This window comes from Protopterus annectens, chromosome 9.part0, assembly GCF_019279795.1.
Source record: "Protopterus annectens isolate FY-2018-M chromosome 9.part0, PAN1.0, whole genome shotgun sequence".
Classification (NCBI taxonomy): Eukaryota; Metazoa; Chordata; order Ceratodontiformes; family Protopteridae; genus Protopterus; species Protopterus annectens.
In genome coordinates, this window is record NC_056743.1 from 1,926,398,126 (window position 1) to 1,926,415,919 (window position 17,794).

The following is a 17,794-nucleotide window of genomic DNA, read 5'->3' on the forward strand; positions in this document are numbered from 1 at the left end:
GCAACTCCTTCAAGTCTGGTTGCTGAGGTTGTGACATTTTACTTTTCAATTGTGATAACAAAAACTGTTGGTATTTTAGCATATGAAACTGACAGTTTAAGGCCCTCATGGATAAGGTAGCCGAGGTATATACCTTTTTTCCCCACGTTTCTAAGGATCTGGAATCTCTCTCGGAAGGCAATGGATTTTTGGCAATGGAGGCCTTAACTCCCTTGGGGACCTGTGAGATGGTTTCTGGGTCAGCAGCATGGCTTTTGTATAGAAATTGGTGTGAGTCAGGAACCCTGTAGTACCTGTCAGGCTTAACTGGAGCTGGAGGTAGAGAGTCCGGGTTAAGGCAGGCCTCCGAGTAAACATCATCTAGGATGTCCAAGACAGGAGGTATAGCCAGAGGCCTGTGCTGGGGTAACAAGAGAAATTCCCTGAGCCTTTTCTTGGAATCTGAATAATCCTGGTCTTCCCAGTGGAAGTGTTCCCTTAAGGTATGCAAAGTTTCACCAAATGAGTAATCCTCAGGGGGGGGATACAGAAGGGATGGACTCCTCCGCATCAGAGTCTTCAAAAGGGGAGTAAGACTGTTCCTGATCATCAGAGTGCTCTGAAATAATGGAGCCCTGATCAGAGGAGGGGGAATCTTCCTCCACTCTGGGCCTTTTGTCCGGTGGGGGCTGAGAACCTCTGATTAGAGTAATTAAATCCTCAGCCATTTTAAGCATCTGTTTCTTAGGCATGGGGCCTGGAGATGGGCCCTGTGTAACTGGTCTCTTAGAGTGCATGGTTGCTTTAGACTTTGTGAAAGCCTTGATGGAGAAAGAAGAGGAAGGTCTGAAGACACCTTGAGTGGAGGTGGACCTGTCCACATTCTGCGTTTCAAAGCCAAGAGTGGCTTCGGTATCTGTAGTCGGGGTGTGGGCCGAGGAGCCTGCGACCTCGGGCACAGGAGACACCGTCAAAGATGTGTCGTCGGTAATCAGGGGCTGCGCAGGCGCCTCGCTGAGAACCGGACCACGTGTAGTCGGCTTTGGCGTGGTGTCGGTAGAGGCCACGGACCTCGTGTGTCGGTCCTTGTCTTTGCGTTTTTTTAGACAAAACCGGAGTTGGAGTATCCGACGACATAGTATAGTTAAATGCTTTCCCAAAATAATGCTGGGTGAACTCCGCCCGACGCTTAATAGTGCGTTTGTTGAATGTAGCACAAAAGCGACAGACAGAGACGTCGTGGTCTGGGCCTAAACAAGGTATACAGAGGGAATGGAAATCCTTATGCGGTATTTGCTTCCCACAAGAAATACAATTATTAACTTTGTCTGACATCGGTCTGAGGCAAGAAAAGTTTCCCCAATGGGGTACTTAGCTTTTAAGAAGACTTCGGTTTCCAAATTTTCGTAATCTCAGGAGATGGCCGACCGGCACTTGCGAACTGCTTCTGCTTCGGGTACCGCGCGGCAAGAAAGACTGAAGAAAATGGCGTCGGCTGGTTCCTTTATACTCCTGTCGCACTGACGTCAGGGAAGAAGCGACGACAACTGACGCCGGACCTAGACTTTGGAATTCGGCCGACCGAGGACCTGCCTGACGGCGGAAGAACCCATCTGTTATGACTGCAGCTGTATGCACGATGAACATCCTTGGTTCCAGTTTCCACTCGTGTGGGTCCATGAGGTTTCTGCTTAGTCCGTCTGCCAGTGTGTTTAATTTTCCTGGCAGGAATTGAGCTTGTAGGTGCACTTGGTAGCTCAAGACGGTGTTCCACAATGCCATGGCTAGTCTGCAGAGGTGGTAAGAATGTGTACCCCCCTGCTTGTTTATGTACCTCATAACCGTGGTGGTGTTAGTCTTTACCATTAGTTGTCATGGAAGAATGTGGTCCTTGAAGGCTGTCAGAGCATTCTGTACAGCTAACCTTTCTTTTTGATGGATATGCAGGTGCATTTGACTTGAGTTTCATTTGCCCTGAATGCACTTCCCTGCCAGGTGAGCCCCCCATGTATAGTCTCATGCATCTGTTGTTATGGTTTGGGTGGCAGGGGGTGGTGGTGTGTGAAAGGCCTCTTGCCCACCAAAGGACCTCTAGGCGTAGGCAAGGTATGATAGGAATCACTGTTTCTAGGTCTTGAGAATGTTGACACCATAGGCTTTTTAGACACCACTGTAGTTTCCTCATATGCAGTCTTGCATATGGAATTAGAAGAATGCAGGAGGCAATGAGCCACAAGGCTTGCAGTATTTGTCTTGCAGATAGCAGGGTTTTTGTGGCCACTTGTTTGAAGTAGGTTGTCAAATGAATTTGCTTTTCTGGCGTGAGGTAAGCCATCTGGGAAGTTGTATTCAAGCTTGCTCCCAGGAATATAATTTGTTGACAGGGTACCAGGTGTGATTCCTTTTCGTTTATGGCGTATCCCAGATAAGTTAAAACCCTTTTTACAAAGGCCAGATGATTCAAAAGTATGTCCTGGCTTTCTGCCTGAATTAGACAATAGTCCAGGTATGGGTATATTTGAATATTTCTTTGCCTGCAAAATGCAATAACTGGAGCTAGGCACTTTGTGAATACCCTGGGTGCAGTAGATAAGCCAAAGGGCAGAGCAGAGAACTGATAGCGCGTGTAGCCTGCTTTGAAGCACAAGTATCTTCTGCAAGATTCCCTGATTGGGACATGCAGGTATGCTTCTTTTACATCTAGTGCTGCCAACCAGGCATCTTTGCCTAGCAAAGGAAGTATTGGTGAAGAGTTAGCATCTTGAATTTTGGAATTTCCAAAAAGGTGTTTAGAGTAGACAGGTCCAGGATAGGACGCCATGAATTGTCTTTTCTGGGTACCAGGAAAAAGTAGAGTAGAAACCTTGTCCCTTTTCTTCTTCTGGAATCAGTTGAATAGCCCCTACCAGTTGAATAGCCTTCATGCTTGAGAGAGACAGTACTTGTTTTTGGGCCTCTGCCCACTGATTTGAGGGTAGGTCCAGCCACCCACTTGGTGTTGGCAACGTGTGGAAGTGAAATCTGTATCCCTGGGACACTATATTTAAAACCCATTTGCCCTGGGTAACGAGTTCCCAATTCTTTGCATGAAGAGCAATCTCCCCCCCCCCTCCCAAAGGGGCAGTCAGTTGATAAGTGCTTGGAAATTTTAAAAGGAAGTCATTGACACAGTTTACCATAGGGGGAAGTCTTATTATTCCCAGACTTGGAAGTGGAGGCCCCCCCACTGCTTAGTTCTGCGAGTCCCCTGGGACTGAAACCTGGGGTTTTTGCGGTGTCTGGGTTTGGCTTAAGACCTGGAAAGGGCTGGAAAGGACCAATTCTTAGAGGGCCAGTGTCTACTAAATCTAGGAGGCTGAACTTGCTAAAAAATCTTTTAACAGTTTGCATAGATTTAGCTTTATCTTCCATCATTTTTAGAACTTCTTCAGCCTTATTGCAGGTGGTCCTGATTTAAAGGAGCATCCAACAATTTCGCTATAACATGATCAGGCAGAGATTGCTCCTTAAGCCAAGCATGCCTTCTAAGCACAGACCCAGTAACAGCAGCCCTGCAAGAGGCCTCTAATGAATCAAAACCACATTGCAAAGTACGTTTTCCAACTTGTTCAGCAGAATGCATTAAATCCTGTAATTCTTTACTTTTCACACAGTCAGGAATCCTTTTCTGTTTAAGCAGTCCCAATAACATGTTGCTGATATTTTAACATCTGAAACTGGCAGTTTAAAGCCCTAATGGCCAAGGTTGCAGAAGTGTAAACCTTCTTACCCCATCTATCCAGCGCCCTGGAGTCTCTATTGTAGTACTTTTAGCAGTAAACGCCTTAATGCCCTTGGGCCCCTGTGAAATAGTCTCTGGATCTGCAATAGGATTTTTGAAAAGGAACATGGGGGACTCAGGGACCCTGTAGTGTCTGTCAGGTTTTCTGGGAGCAGGAGGCAGGGAATCAGGGGCCAAACTAGATTCCGGGAAAGCATCAACAATGTCTAGTACAAGAGGAATAAGCTAAAGGCCTATGTTGAGGTAGGAGAAAGAAATCCCTAAGCCTCTTTTTTGAATCAGAAAAATCCTGGCTTTCCCAGTGGAAATGCTCCCTTAGAATATGTAAGGTTTCCCCAAAAGAAAAATCCTCAGGAGGGGAAGCAGAGGGAATAGAGTCCTCTGCATCAGAATCCTCATAAGTAGGTAAGGGCAAATCCAGATCATCAGAAGAGTCAGAGAAAACAGAATCCTGATCAGAAGATTCATAATCAACCTCAGTCCTAGGCCTCTTAGAAGGGGGGGGGGGTTAGCTACCCCTGATTAGAGTGATTAGATCTTCAGCAATTTGTTTTTTAGGCATAGAGGCCTGAGCATGTGGCCTGGGCGTCAGTTTTTTAGACATGGATCGAGATTTAGGCCTAAGTAATGAAGGAGGCGTCAATTTAATATGCAAGTCCATAGCCCTGAATACACCCTCAGACGCTGGTGCCTGCACAGCGGCTCGGGACCCATCCAAGGTAGAGACATCTGTGGGTTCCATAGTTGAAGCATCCTGCGGCATACTGGACTCCAAATGGGTCTCAGTAGAGGCCTACGAATCAGAAGTAGTGGGTATCAGGGGCTGCGAAAGCACTTTAGTACCGGCGAACTGGCGACCGGCTTAGGAGAAGCGTCACTGGCAGTTTTGTACCTTAGCGGCCTCTCTCTGTCTTTATCTTTGCATTTTTCCGAATCCCGGTAGTCGGATGGCTAATCGACGATATTTCTGGATAATTAAACCGAGAACAGAAATATTTAGAGGCAAAAATATACGGCGGATAATGCACTGATTAAATAAAGCACAAAACCGACAATAATGTACGTCGTGGTCAGAGCCTAGGCAAGGAATACAGTATGAATGAAAATCTTTATTAGGTATTTGCTTTCCACAAGTAATGCAGTTATTAACTTTTACTGGCATCGGTAAGGAGCAAGAAAAAGTTTCCACAACGGAGTACTTCGCTTTAGTTGAAGACTTCGGTTCTGAAACTCGAAAACAAAAATTTCAGGAGTCGTCCGACCAGCACTTGCAAACTGCTTCTACTTCGGACACTGCATGGCAAGAAAGACTGATGTAATGGCGTCGGCTGCATGTTTTACACTCCTGATGACCTGACGTCATGGAAGAAGGGAGAGCAACTGAAGCAGGACCCAAGACTTTGTTAATCAGGCCGACTGAGGGCAACCTGCTAGCAGATTACCCAAATGTAATGACTGCAACAGTGAAACACCAAGAACATCACCTCCACATGAACCACCTGAAAGCTCCACGAACCTGTCTCAGAGTGAACATGTGAGGTTCCCTCCCAAATCCTAGGGTTCACGGTCAAGGGAAAAAGAAAAGAAAAAAAGGGAAAGTGACTAAACTACGAGTCCCCTCCACCACAGCCAGATCTACTAACAAACGTAGCAAGATGGTCAGCCATTTCAGAGGACGCTGCTACAGGAACTAGAGGGACACTCAAGTAACGAGTATCTTGACTCCTGAATGAGCAAATACCACCCCCCTCAAAGCAGAAAGATTGCTGCTACTCTGGAATAAACCTCCAATTTACATGAAACAGAGCTCCTCATTGACCCTATTTAAACTTGGACAACTGGATGGGAGACTGCAAATTCACCAAGGGTTGACACCCATGTCCCTCATGAACAGGGGTCTATGTTTATCATAGACACACTGCTCTGCGAACTGCATTCATCTAACCAAAGACAAGTCGTGCAACTCAGGATTAACATGGATAGGCTTGTAAGGGCTCTAGGGCCACTAGCCTAGTAACCTCCTATGAATGGATCAAAAACACTCACCTGGGAGAAAGAATTTTTTAGACCCACAGAATGTCCAGCAGTACAGTGGATTACAAAGCTCAACAAAAATGGGTCCGTTAATGAATGGGTCCCCAGGAAAATTTCCCCCTTAACAGTTCTAGAGCATCCTCTATGGAAACCCTGTTAACAGAGATGGAGAGCCTCCTACATACTGTGGTCAGGATCCCCATGGAAACAAAACCCAGCAAGGAGGGAGAGAAAGCAACTAGATAAAGGTCTATGGAGAGCCTTTCCACCAGCACCCCCCAGTCCCCTACACAAGGGAACTAAGATTAAGTTCCTCCCTCACCCAAGAACCCCTCCAAACTTGGGAAGAGGTGAATCAACCCAAACCTACTAAAGGTTCCAACCAGTTGAGAAAAGACAAGCTCAGCAGAAGAAAAAGACTCCTCTCAGTCCTCCTGTCTTCCAGAAGAGTATTACAGGCAAAAAGAAAAGGTCCCCTCAAATCATCAAAAACTACCTCTTCCCCAGGAGGATATCACAAAGGGTCTATGACCTCCACCAAAAAGTACTATCAATCCAGTGTCATTCATGTAAACCACCAAGTTAATCTCCTCACAAGGATGGCCTCAGCCTGGCCCACCTCTGTAGGGACAATGGCATACCTAACTCCCAAACTGGGGCATCTGCTGCTATCTTTTAGCCCAGACAGGAATGCCATAGACAAGAAATTAAACAGGTCCTGCTGAATGACTAAGCCTCAGAAGGGTTCAAGCTCACCCAGCACAGTGTGTAGGACAGACTAGAACCACGACAGATAAAAGAGCACAGCTGGGGCTCCAAATCCAAAGACAGCAAAGGCAAAGACCTTTTTGCCCATCCTGTCCACTGGATACAGGGATGCCCTAAACTCTAGGGTAGGAGAGTCACCCCATATCCATCCAGAAATCAGTCTGCAGTGGAGGTGGGGGCAAATACATGAAACCCAGACCTCATGAGGTACACCAGAAGAGAAGGGGTTCACATAGACCTCCAAATAGTAATATCCTCGAAGGCTAGTGTCAAGGAAAGGATAACAAAAGTGCCAGGAGCACTGAATCCCTAAAGACAATCAACAGAAGTACCAGAAGAGTCCTGATGAAGTCCAAACAAGACAGGCTCCTAAGCATTACTGACTTTCAGGACAATGACCCCTGCCATCTCCTATTCCTACTAGAAATCGGGCAATGAGGATCCATGCATTGCCTCATGGGGAGGCTCATGTGACTGGTATCATTGAGACGCTGGGCAGGCAAGGCCCTGTACAGGAGGGCACACATACCAGAGACAGCATAAATAAACAACACTGTCATACATGGCCTGGAACAGGTATCCTATCCTATAGAGGGCTCTATCAGTAACCACGGACTATTACTGAGCCTATGACTGAATTCCCTAGCCCAAGCCATGGACCATGGTACAGATGCACCTCGACCCCTGTCATTGATGGACCCCCACAATGTGGAAGCCCAGGGTATAAAGTTTCTTCCTGAAGTATGATCAGTGACAAGATGGCTCAATAAATCACTTCCTGTGATAAGTCCACAAGGACCTGGGGGTGGGCCAGTCTGGTGAAGGAAGGATGGCACAAACACCCTCAGAAATACCCTCCCAAAGAATAGGAACTAGGTCACAATTCCCTCCCTGAAGCAGGGACAAGGATAGGACGGAGTCCATGAAAATCAAGGGCAATCCCTGCCATCTGAAAGACAACAGACTTACCACTGACAAGATGAGGTCCTGGCTTCTCTTTAGAATAAAGCTCAAGTTACAGAAATAACAAGCTAATCTTTAGGGAAAAAGAAGGAACCTTCCCACACACCCCAAGAGGACGTGCACTGCACTTTTTCATGAAACACAGCAAAAGAATTTGGAAAATAAATCTACTACTTTGGCCATCAAGTACAAATGGAATGAAAGTGCAGGAATTTTTCAGATTATATCTACACTCGAGATCAGATGTGCACAAAAAAATAAATTATAGCAAGCATGGGAGATGAGCTTCCAAAAAGTAAGAAGCAAGGCACACTTTTCCCTTAACCAACCAGCTTACAATACTGGCACTCTAAACAATATCCCAGTATGAAGATGTACTAACATCACACGTAGCTACAATGGACGCCTGTGGCCTGCATCACAAGTAGTTGCAATGGACGCCAGTGTACTGCATCACACATACGTAGCTGCAATGGACACCTGTGGCCTGCACCACACACAGCCGCAATGGACACCTGTGGCCTGCATCACACACAGCTGCAATGGACACCTGTGGCCTGCATCACACACAGCTGCAATGGACACCTGTGACCTGCATCACACACAGCTGCAATGGACACCTGTGACCTGCATCACACACAGCTGCAATGGACACCTGTGACCTGCATCACACACAGCTGCAATGGACACCTGTGACCTGCATCACACACAGCTGCAATGGACACCGGTGGCCTGCATCACACACAGCTGCAATGGACACCGGTGGCCTGCATCACACGTAGCTGCAATGGACACCGGTGGCCTGCATCACACGTAGCTGCAATGGACACCGGTGGCCTGCATCACACGTAGCTGCAATGGACACCTGTGGCCTGCATCACACGTAGCCGCAATGGATACCTGTGGCCTGCATCACACGTAGCCACAATGGACACCTGTGGCCTGCATCACACATAGCTGCAATGGCCACCTGTGGCCTGCATCACACATAGCTGCAATGGACACCTGTGGCCTGCATCACATGTAGCTACAATGGACGCCATGGTACTGCATCACATGTAGCTACAATGGACGCCATGGTACTGCATCACATGTAGCTACAATGGACGCCATGGTACTGCATCACATGTAGCTACAATGGACATCGGTAGACTGCCTCACACGTAGTTGACCATAAAATAAAAAAACACAATGGAACCGTGCCTGGACTCAAATTACAATTTGCTGAGCGTTTTCATCCTAAGTAAACAAGACTTCCTCAGGATAACACAAGTCAAAAAGACAACCACATTAAATACAATGCAAAAGCAACCTGATTGAATAGCTAATTAACACTTATTCATTTGCTAAAAGATGTATTAAAGCTGAATTAAAAATCCTTTTCCAACTATAAAATTTACCACAATAGTTTGATATAAATATGTATAAATTTAGACCAAGTCATCACACGTACTTACAATGGACTACACTGGCTTGTTAGTACCTAGATGTAAACTTAGCTATCGTGAATATATATACACAAAATCAAAACCAGCTACACTGCAGAAAACAGTTACATTCAGAAAGTTCAGAGACAAAACAGAATTCTGCATTTTACTTCTGGCCTTACATGATGTTTTTGGTGGCAGTATTCACAGGACATGCCTACTGGTGGCCCTGTAGCTGCAGTGTAGTGAAAACTGAAAGGAAGAAAAAAAGACAAAGTATAAAAAATTCTATTCTAATATACTGTATGCATATCACATGTACATCTCACATATATTTAAAAGCAATGCAAATAGTGCAGATAATGTATTCAGACAAATACAAAGCGTCAGTCAGCATACTAGTCCACTCCCATTCTGTCATGCAAGGGGTCTCAGCACAGTATAATGATCGAATGGGAAGAAGCCCCTAAGTGTAGTGAAAAGGAGGATAAGTTTGTTGTCAACTAGGTAAGCATTACCAAGAATACACAAACTCAAGCTCATGAAAGAAACCAAACCAAGTGCACAGTAAGTTCACATCCATGTAGAATGACTAATGTGAAGATCTTCAGCAAAACTGCCCCTGGTGACACAAACTTAGATGACACTGGTCACAGGGACCAAAGAATGAACACCCAAAGTATTTCTTCAACAACCTCAAATTACACAAAAGTCCCAAATTGCTTCCTCAAACAACAGAAGAAATCAGCAGGATACGGCCAACATTTTATGTACAACTTTTATTTGTTTGGTATCGCACAGCCATTCAAAAAGTTAACATTTACCACAAACACTCAGGCTTACGTAAGAAGTGATTTAACACTTTGTGCATTACTATACTTGTAAACGGTTCATCTCCCAAACCCCTGCTTACACTTATCAGGGGTATTGGACCTTGTCAGAGATTTGGGATGCATGGCTACGCTTAAAAAGTATTGTGCTCATTGGCCTAGTAAACACTGTGAACGTATTACTACCATCCATCAAAACCATTCACCTACCTCCCAATAAAATAATTCATCATTTACAAGGTCACAGGGATACCAAAACCCGTCACAAAAGTGAAAAGGAGCAAGACACAAACTTGTTCAGGGTAGGACACCAATCATTTACAAAATGCACAATCTAAGTCACTCACAAACTACATATGCACACCTCAGGGCAATTTAGGGAATCTCATTTAAGCGCTGCATGCCTTTGAGATACAGGAGTGAACCACAGCAAAAGGAAAACTAAATAGCACCTCAGTAACCCTTAATTTGTGTACACAGATCAAAGTCAGATATCCTCTACTCAAAAATCCAGCATCATGATGCCAGTGCGAAAACGACTGCACAAAAATCCAGCATCATGATGGCAGTGCGAAAACGACTGCACAAAAATCCAGCATCATGATGCCAGTGCAAAAACGACTGCACAAAAATCCAGCATCATGATGCAGTGCGAAAACTGCACAAAAATCCAGCATCATGATGCCAGTGCAAAAACGACTGCACAAAAATCCAGCATCATGATGCCAGTGCAAAAACGACTCCACAAAAATCCAGCATCATGATAGCAGTGCGAAAACGACTGCACAAAAATCCAGCATCATGATGGCAGTGTGAAAACGACTGCACAAAAAACCAGCATGCCAGTGCGAAAACGACTGCACAAAAATCCAGCATGATGGCAGTGCGAAAACAACTCCACAAAAATCCAGCATGATGCCAGTGCGAAAACTACTCCACAAAAATCCAGCATCATGATGGCAGTGCGAAAACATCTGCACAAAAATCCAGCATCATGATGCCAGTGCGAAAACGACTCCACAAAAGTCCAGCATCATGATGCCAGTACGAAAACGACTCCACAAAAATCCAGCATCATGATGGCAGTGTGAAAATGACTACACTTTACTGAAACAGTTCACGTGCAAGTCAGTTCTACATGGCTGCACAATCTAGATTACTTCTGCAGGTCTTCAAAAAAATAAAAATCAAACACTTCTTATGTAAATCTTACTTTTTACAATAAAAGCTTTCTGTAAGAATAATTTCCTCAATACTGCACTTCTTATGAAGAATCCCCCTACCTTAAACAGAATGCAAACCCTAGCGATTAGAATTTGAACTAGAATTTCTAGATTTTCCACAATGTAGGCCTTTAGCAATACCCCCAGTCCTGGATGTTGTGGATGATGTCTTTATGGAATTCAGTTTAGCTCCTGATACGTTGCGACCTGCTTCTAGGAAACCAGACCGGTACTACAGAGTACCTGACTCTCACAAATTCCTTTTCAAAATTCCTACTGCTGATCAGGAGGTCATCTCCCAAGGACCTAAAGGTATCAAAGCAACTACAGCTAAGAATCCCACCCCTTCGGACAGGGATTCCGGAGCTTTAGACAGTTGGGTAAGAAGGTGTACACCTCTGCAACTCTCGCTATTAGAGCTCTGAATTGTCACTTTCACATGCTGAAGCACCAACAACATATCATGGATCTTATTAAGCAAAAAAATAGCTACTTTTACAAAGTATGCAGAAAATAACGAATCACAAGAGCTTATGCATTCTGCAAGCCAAGTCAGCAAGCATACTTTGCAATGTGGCTTTGATGTCCTAGAAGCATCTTGCAGGGCAGCAGTCACTGGTTCTGTACTGAGAAGGCATGCTTGGCTTAAGGAGCAGGCCTTGCCAGACCATGTCAAATCAAAATTACTAGATGCTCCTTTGAACAAGGACAATGTTTGGCACCAAAGCAGAAGAGGTTCTTAAAAAGATGGAAGAAAAAGCTAAATCAATGCAGACAGTCAAAGATTTCTTAAAAGTACAGCCACCAAGATTCAGTAGGCTTTACCCCTCAAAACATTGTTCCTTTCCAGCCCCCTCAAGGCCATCTCAAACTAGAGCCAGGGGAAATAGAACCCCCAGATTACAGTCTCAGGGTATGCAGCGATCTAAGCAATGGAGTGCCTCCACTTCAAAAACAGGGAGTGCTAAGCCAGCCCTTTACAGAAATAATTCACAATGACTTCTCAACTCCACTCCCCACAACTGCTTGTGGTCCTAGGAGGAAAACTTGCCCATCATGCAAAAAAAAATGGACTTCCATCACCAAAGACCAATGGGTCCTCAACATTGCATCCCAGGGTTACAAATTTTACTTCCACTTACTGACAACCCCAAAAGAGTTCCCAGACCTTCCTCCAAAGCAGTGGGCAAAGGCACAAAACCAAATTCAAAATGCTCACCCTGCAGCAGCTTCTTCCTATGCTGGCCAAAGATGCCTGGTTAGCCACCCTAGACTTAAAAGAAGCCTATATGCACATCCACATCAGGGACTTGTGCAGGAAATATCTACGCTGCAGGGCATGATCAATGCATTATCACTTCTCTGCACTTCGCTGTGGCTTATCCACTGCTCCCAGACGATTCACAAAATGCCTGACTCTAGCCATTGCCTACTGCAGACAGAAAAATATTCAAATCTTACCTGTACTTCGACGACTACCTGATTCAGGCAGACAGTCGGGAAATGCTTTTTCAGCACCTGGCATTTGTAAAAAAAAAAAAAAAAAAACACCTAACCTTCCTGGGGTACACCATTAAAGAAAAATCAAAACTAGTCTCCCAGTCAAAAGATTGTATTCCTTTGAGGAAGCTTGGACACAACATCCCAGATGGTATTCCTTACTCCAGAAAAACAAGCCTGACAGACTACTTCACTCAAATGGCCACCAGAACCCAGCTGTCTGCAAGGAAAATCCTGCAGGCCCTAGGGTTATTGGCCTCATGCATCCTACTAATTCCATATGCCAGACTGCATATGAGGAAACTTAAGTGGCACTTAAAAAGTCTTTGGTGCCAACATTCTCAGGACCTGGAAACTGTCATTCCTATCATATCTTGTCTAAGGACAGAGTTTTTGTTGGGCAGCAGCATGCAACCACAACAAGGGACTTCCCTTTACTCAACCCCATGCCGCCCAGACCCTAACCACAGACGCATCAGACTATGTCTGGGGGCACACCTGGACGACAAGTGCATTCAGGGCCACTGGAGAAGTCAAATTCATCTGCACATCAACCAAAAAGAGATGCTAGCTATTCAGCACGCTCTAACAGCTTTCAGATCCCTACTCTCACCAGGACCCCTGGTAATGAAAACAGACAACACCACAGTTATGTGGTACATCAACAAACAGGGGGAACCCACTCTGCAGGTTAGCCATGGCCCTGTGGAACACTGCCTTGGACATGCAGGTCCATCTGCAAGCTCAATTCCTGCCAGGCAAACAAAACTCACTGGCAGACAACGTTAGCAGAAATCTCCTAGACCCACATGAGTGGCAATTAGAGCCAAGCACCTTCAGCCTTCTGATTCAGAAATGGGGGACCTCAGAGGTGGATCTCTTTGCCTTCCCCTGCAGTCACCAACTCAGCAAATTCTGCACCAGGACACCTCACAGCAGGGCCCGGAAAGTGAATGCCCTATCTTCCCAGTGGGTAAACCGATCAATTTATGCATTTCCCCTCTGCCCATTCTCTCAAGAATATTGCTCAAGATAAAACAGGATAGACCAAGGACAATCCTGATTGCCTCAGACTGGCCATGCATGTGTATTTCTGTACCTTATCTGTATTATGCATCTTGGAGCTTTTCTCCCCGGGCCTCCACTGAAAACTGGTCACTCTGACCCAGTGGACTTTCCCGGTAATCAAACTGGAAATAAATAAAATAAATAAGTGTGAACAGATGTCCAGGTGGCAGCCTCCAGGATGTCCCTGGTGGGGACTCCTCTGGGGAAAGCTGCAGAGGTGGAGGCTGCTCTGGTGGAGTGAGTCCTGACCCCCTTGGGGGGGGGGGGGCTTTCCGTACTGTTTGTAGCAGAAATGGATACAGTGTGCTATCCAACTGGAAATAATTTGTTTGGAGATGGCTTTGCCTTCTGCCCCTGTAGTAGAGCTAACCAGCAACTGATCAGACTTTCTGAAGGATTTAGTCCTGTCTAGATAGAATCTGAGCTGTCTTTGCACATCTAGAGAGTGCAGGATCCTTCCCCCTTGTTCTGGGGATTAGGAAAAACGGTGGGCAAATTAATGGATTGGTTGAGAGCCACAATGGACACCACCTTGGGAATGAAGAATGGGTTAGTCCTGAGGGATAGCCTGTCAGCATGGAAGATGAAGGGTTCCACAGCCATGAGTGCTTGCAGCTCAGAGACTCTTCTGGCTGAAGTGATGGCCTGAAGGAAAGCAGTCTTCCAGGAGAGAAATTTTAGCTCTGCAGAAGAAGCTGGTTATAAGGGGGGGGGCATGGTGGGCTTTTCCAACACAAAGCCAAGGGTCCCAAGCTGGGGTTGGTGCTCTTCTGGGTGGCCTCAAGTTGCTAGCCCCTCTTAGGAACTGTTTGATCAAGAGGTGTGAGAAAAAGGGGATGCTCAGTGAGAAAATGAGCAGAGATAGCAGAGGCATGAATTTTAATACAGGAAAAAGAGAGGCCACTGTGTAGGTCAGCTAAATAATCCAGGATGAGAGGGGGGAGGGCTGTGCCGTATTGGCTCCCTTAGCCTGAATCCAGGTGCAGAACCTTTGCCATTTGCCAGCATAAGACTTTCTAGTGCTAGGGCTTCTAGCCTCACATATAACATCTAGAACCCATTTACTGAGGTTGGCAGATTGATCAGTGGTTAGGGAATAAGCCAAGCTGCCGAATTGAGTGTTTGCAATTGGGGATGCATGAATTCCCCTTCCCTCTGGGTCAGGAGATTTGGACTCTGAGGAAGATGCCATGGTGGCAGTGGGGACAGACTGTGCAGCAAGGGATACCAGTGTTGGTGAGGCCAGTCTGGAGCTATAAGAATTGTCCCTGGTTTTTCCTCCTTTATTTTGAGCAGTACCCTGGGGATGAGAGGTAAGTTGAGGAAAGGCATAGACCAATAGATTGACCCAAGGGAAGGACAAGGCATCCACTTTCCAAGCCAAGCAGTGATGTTCCCTAGTGCAGAATTTGCTGAGCTGATGGCTGGTGTGGGAGGCAAAGAGGTCGACCTTCTGGGTGCCCCATTTCTGAGCAATTAGGTGAAGGTTCTTCAGTTGAGCTGCCACTCATGTAGCTCCAGAAGAGTTCTCCTAAATTGGTCTGCCAGAGAGTTGACAGAACCTGGTAGGAACTGTGCTAACAGGTTGAGTTGCATGGCAGAGGCCGTGTGCCAAAGGGTCATGGCCAGCCTGCATAGAGGGTAGGAGTGAGTTGCTCCCTGTTTGTTGAAATACCAGAGTACAGTGGTGTCGGTTTTGATCAGGACAGCCCCTGGGGAGAGAAGGAGCTTGAAAGCTATCAAGGCGCGCTGGACAGCCATCATCTCTTTTTGATTGATGTGCAGAGGGATTTGCTGTGGGCCCAATTGGCCCTGTATGCACCTGCCATCCAGGTGTGCACCCCAGGCAATGTCCGATGCATCTGTGGTAAGGGTCTGGGTGGTGGGGGTGGTAAGAAAGATAGTTCCTTGCTGTGGAAGCATGCTGTTGCCCACCAAAAGAAATATTTTCTGAGGCAAGGAAATATAGGTATAACCGTCTCCCAGGTTGACACCAAAGGCTTTTTAGGAACCACTGAAGTTTCCTCGTATGCAGGCTGGCATATGGAATGAGTAGTATGCAAGATGCCATGAACCCCACAGCTTGCAGGACCTTCCTTGCAGACAGCTGAGGTCTGGTGGCTAGTTGAGAGAAGTAGGCTGTCAGGAAAGTTTGCTTTTCTGGTGTAAGGAATGCCTTCTGGGATGCTGTGTCCAGGCTTGCTCCCAATATAATCCTTTGGGTGGGCACCTGTTTGGATTCCTTTTCATTGATTGTGTACCCTAGGAAGTTAGTAGGGACTTTACAAAGGCCAGGTGCTTGAGCAGCTTTTCCTGGCTGCCTGCCTGATTTACGCAGTTGTCCAAGTATAGGTAAATCTGGATATTCCTTTGTCTACAAAAGGCAATGGCCGAAGCAGACATTTTGTGAAAACTTAGAGCAGTAGATAAGCCAAAGGGAAGTACAGAGAACTGAAAGTGCTGGGATCCTGCCCTGAAATGGAGATATTTCCTGCATGATTCCCTGATAGGAATATGGAGGTAGGCCTCTTTTAGATCTAGGGTGGCTAGCCAAGCATCCTTGGAAAGCATAGGTAAGCAGCTGCTGGAGGGTGAGCATTTTGAATTTTGGGATCACCAGGAGGATGTTTAGAATGGATAGATAGAGGATGGGGCACCAGGTGCCCTCTTTTCTTGGTACCAGAAAAAGTCTGGAGTAGAAATCTTGGCCTCTCTGTTCTGCAGGAATGTGCTCTACTGCCCTCAGAGAGAGCAGGGAAAGGACTTGCTTTTGTGCCTCTGCCCAGTGGTTTGGAGGTAAAACTGGGAACCCTTTTGGGGTAGGAAGAGTGTGAAAAGAAAATTTCTATCCCTGAGACACTACGTTGAGAACCCAGTGGTAATGGTAATGGTGGCCCAGGTGCTTGCGTGAAAGGAGTTTTCTTCCTAGGGGTAAGTGAAGGTGGGCAGAGGGAGGGGTGGGAGGCCAGAGTCATTGTGAGTTCTTACCGTAAGGGGGGGACTTAGAACTTCCTGGTTTTGAAGTGGAAGTAGTCCATTGCTTAGATCTCTGCATTCCCTGTGGCTGCTGCCTGGGGGGGGGGGGTCTGGTTCCCAGTGGTCTGGACTGGCTTAGTGGAGCAGGAAAGGACCAGTGCTTGGTGGGGCAATGCCTGCTGAACCTGGGTGGCTGGACCTGACTGTCTGCATAGAGTTTGATTTTTTTCTTCCATCTTTTTTAAGACCTCTTCTGCCTTAGTGCCAAATAAGTTGTCTTTGTGCAAGGGGGCATTCAAAAATTTAGATTTGACATGGTCTTGCAAGGGCTGTTCCTTAAGCCATGCATGCCTTCTAATGACAGATCCAGTGACTGCTGCCCTGCACAAAGCTTCTAGGGGGTCAAAACCACAGTGAAAGCTGTGTTGAGTTACATGACTTGCAGGAGGCACTAACTCTTGCAACTCTTTAGAGTCTGCACAAGCAGGAAAGGAAGACATCTTTTGTTTGAGGTGTTCCAGGGTACGTTGTTGAAATTTTAGCATACGGAACTGACAATTTAGTGCCCTGATAGCAAGAGTAGCTGAGATGTATACTTTTTTACCCCATCTGTCTAGTGCTTGGAATCCCTATCTGAGGGGGTGGAATTCTTAGCAGAGGTTGCTTTAATCCCTTTAGGCCCTTGAGAAATTACCTCAGGGTCAGCAGTAGGATTTTTAAAAAGAAATTTGTGAGAGTCAGGGACTCTAATACCGGCCAGGTTTTCTGGGAGCAGGAGGGAGGGTGTCAGGAGTCGAGCTGGATTCCAGGAAAACATCCTCCACAACATCCAGGACTGGGGGAATGGCCAAGGGTCTGTGCGGTGGAAGATCTAAGAATTCCTGGAGTCTCTTTTTAGACTGAGGGTGGTCCTGACTCTCCCATTGGAAATGCTCCCTTAAGGTGTGAAGGGTTTTCCCCAAAGGAAAAACCTCTGGGGGAGGGGTGGAAGGGATGGAATCCTCTGCATCAGAATCCTCATAAGTAGAGCGGGGTTGCATGTCTTCATATTCAGATGCATCAGATTCATCTGACTCTTGTTCATACAAAACTACAGGGGACAGATCTCTCCATTTTGGAGGGGGTAGCTTGGCTCCCCTGATCAGCATGATAAGGGTCTTCCGCCATTTTAAGCATTTGAGACAGTATTAAGGAAGTAGGTGCCTGACATGAAGGTCTGTTTCTTGGGTGTGGTTCGTACCCCAG

At 46.2% G+C, this 17,794-nt stretch overlaps 1 protein-coding gene across 2 annotated transcripts in view; it reads right to left on the bottom strand.

Moving 5' to 3' along the window:
* The window catches only part of TRMT1 (tRNA methyltransferase 1), a 733,367-nt gene that overhangs the window by 297,635 nt on the left and 417,938 nt on the right, over positions 1-17,794 (bottom strand). For both annotated transcript variants that reach the window (XM_044084732.1, XM_044084733.1), the window contains exon 10: positions 9,135-9,204. In XM_044084732.1, the coding sequence (XP_043940667.1) occupies positions 9,135-9,204 (70 nt within the window). The remainder of the gene's footprint in view (positions 1-9,134; positions 9,205-17,794) is intronic.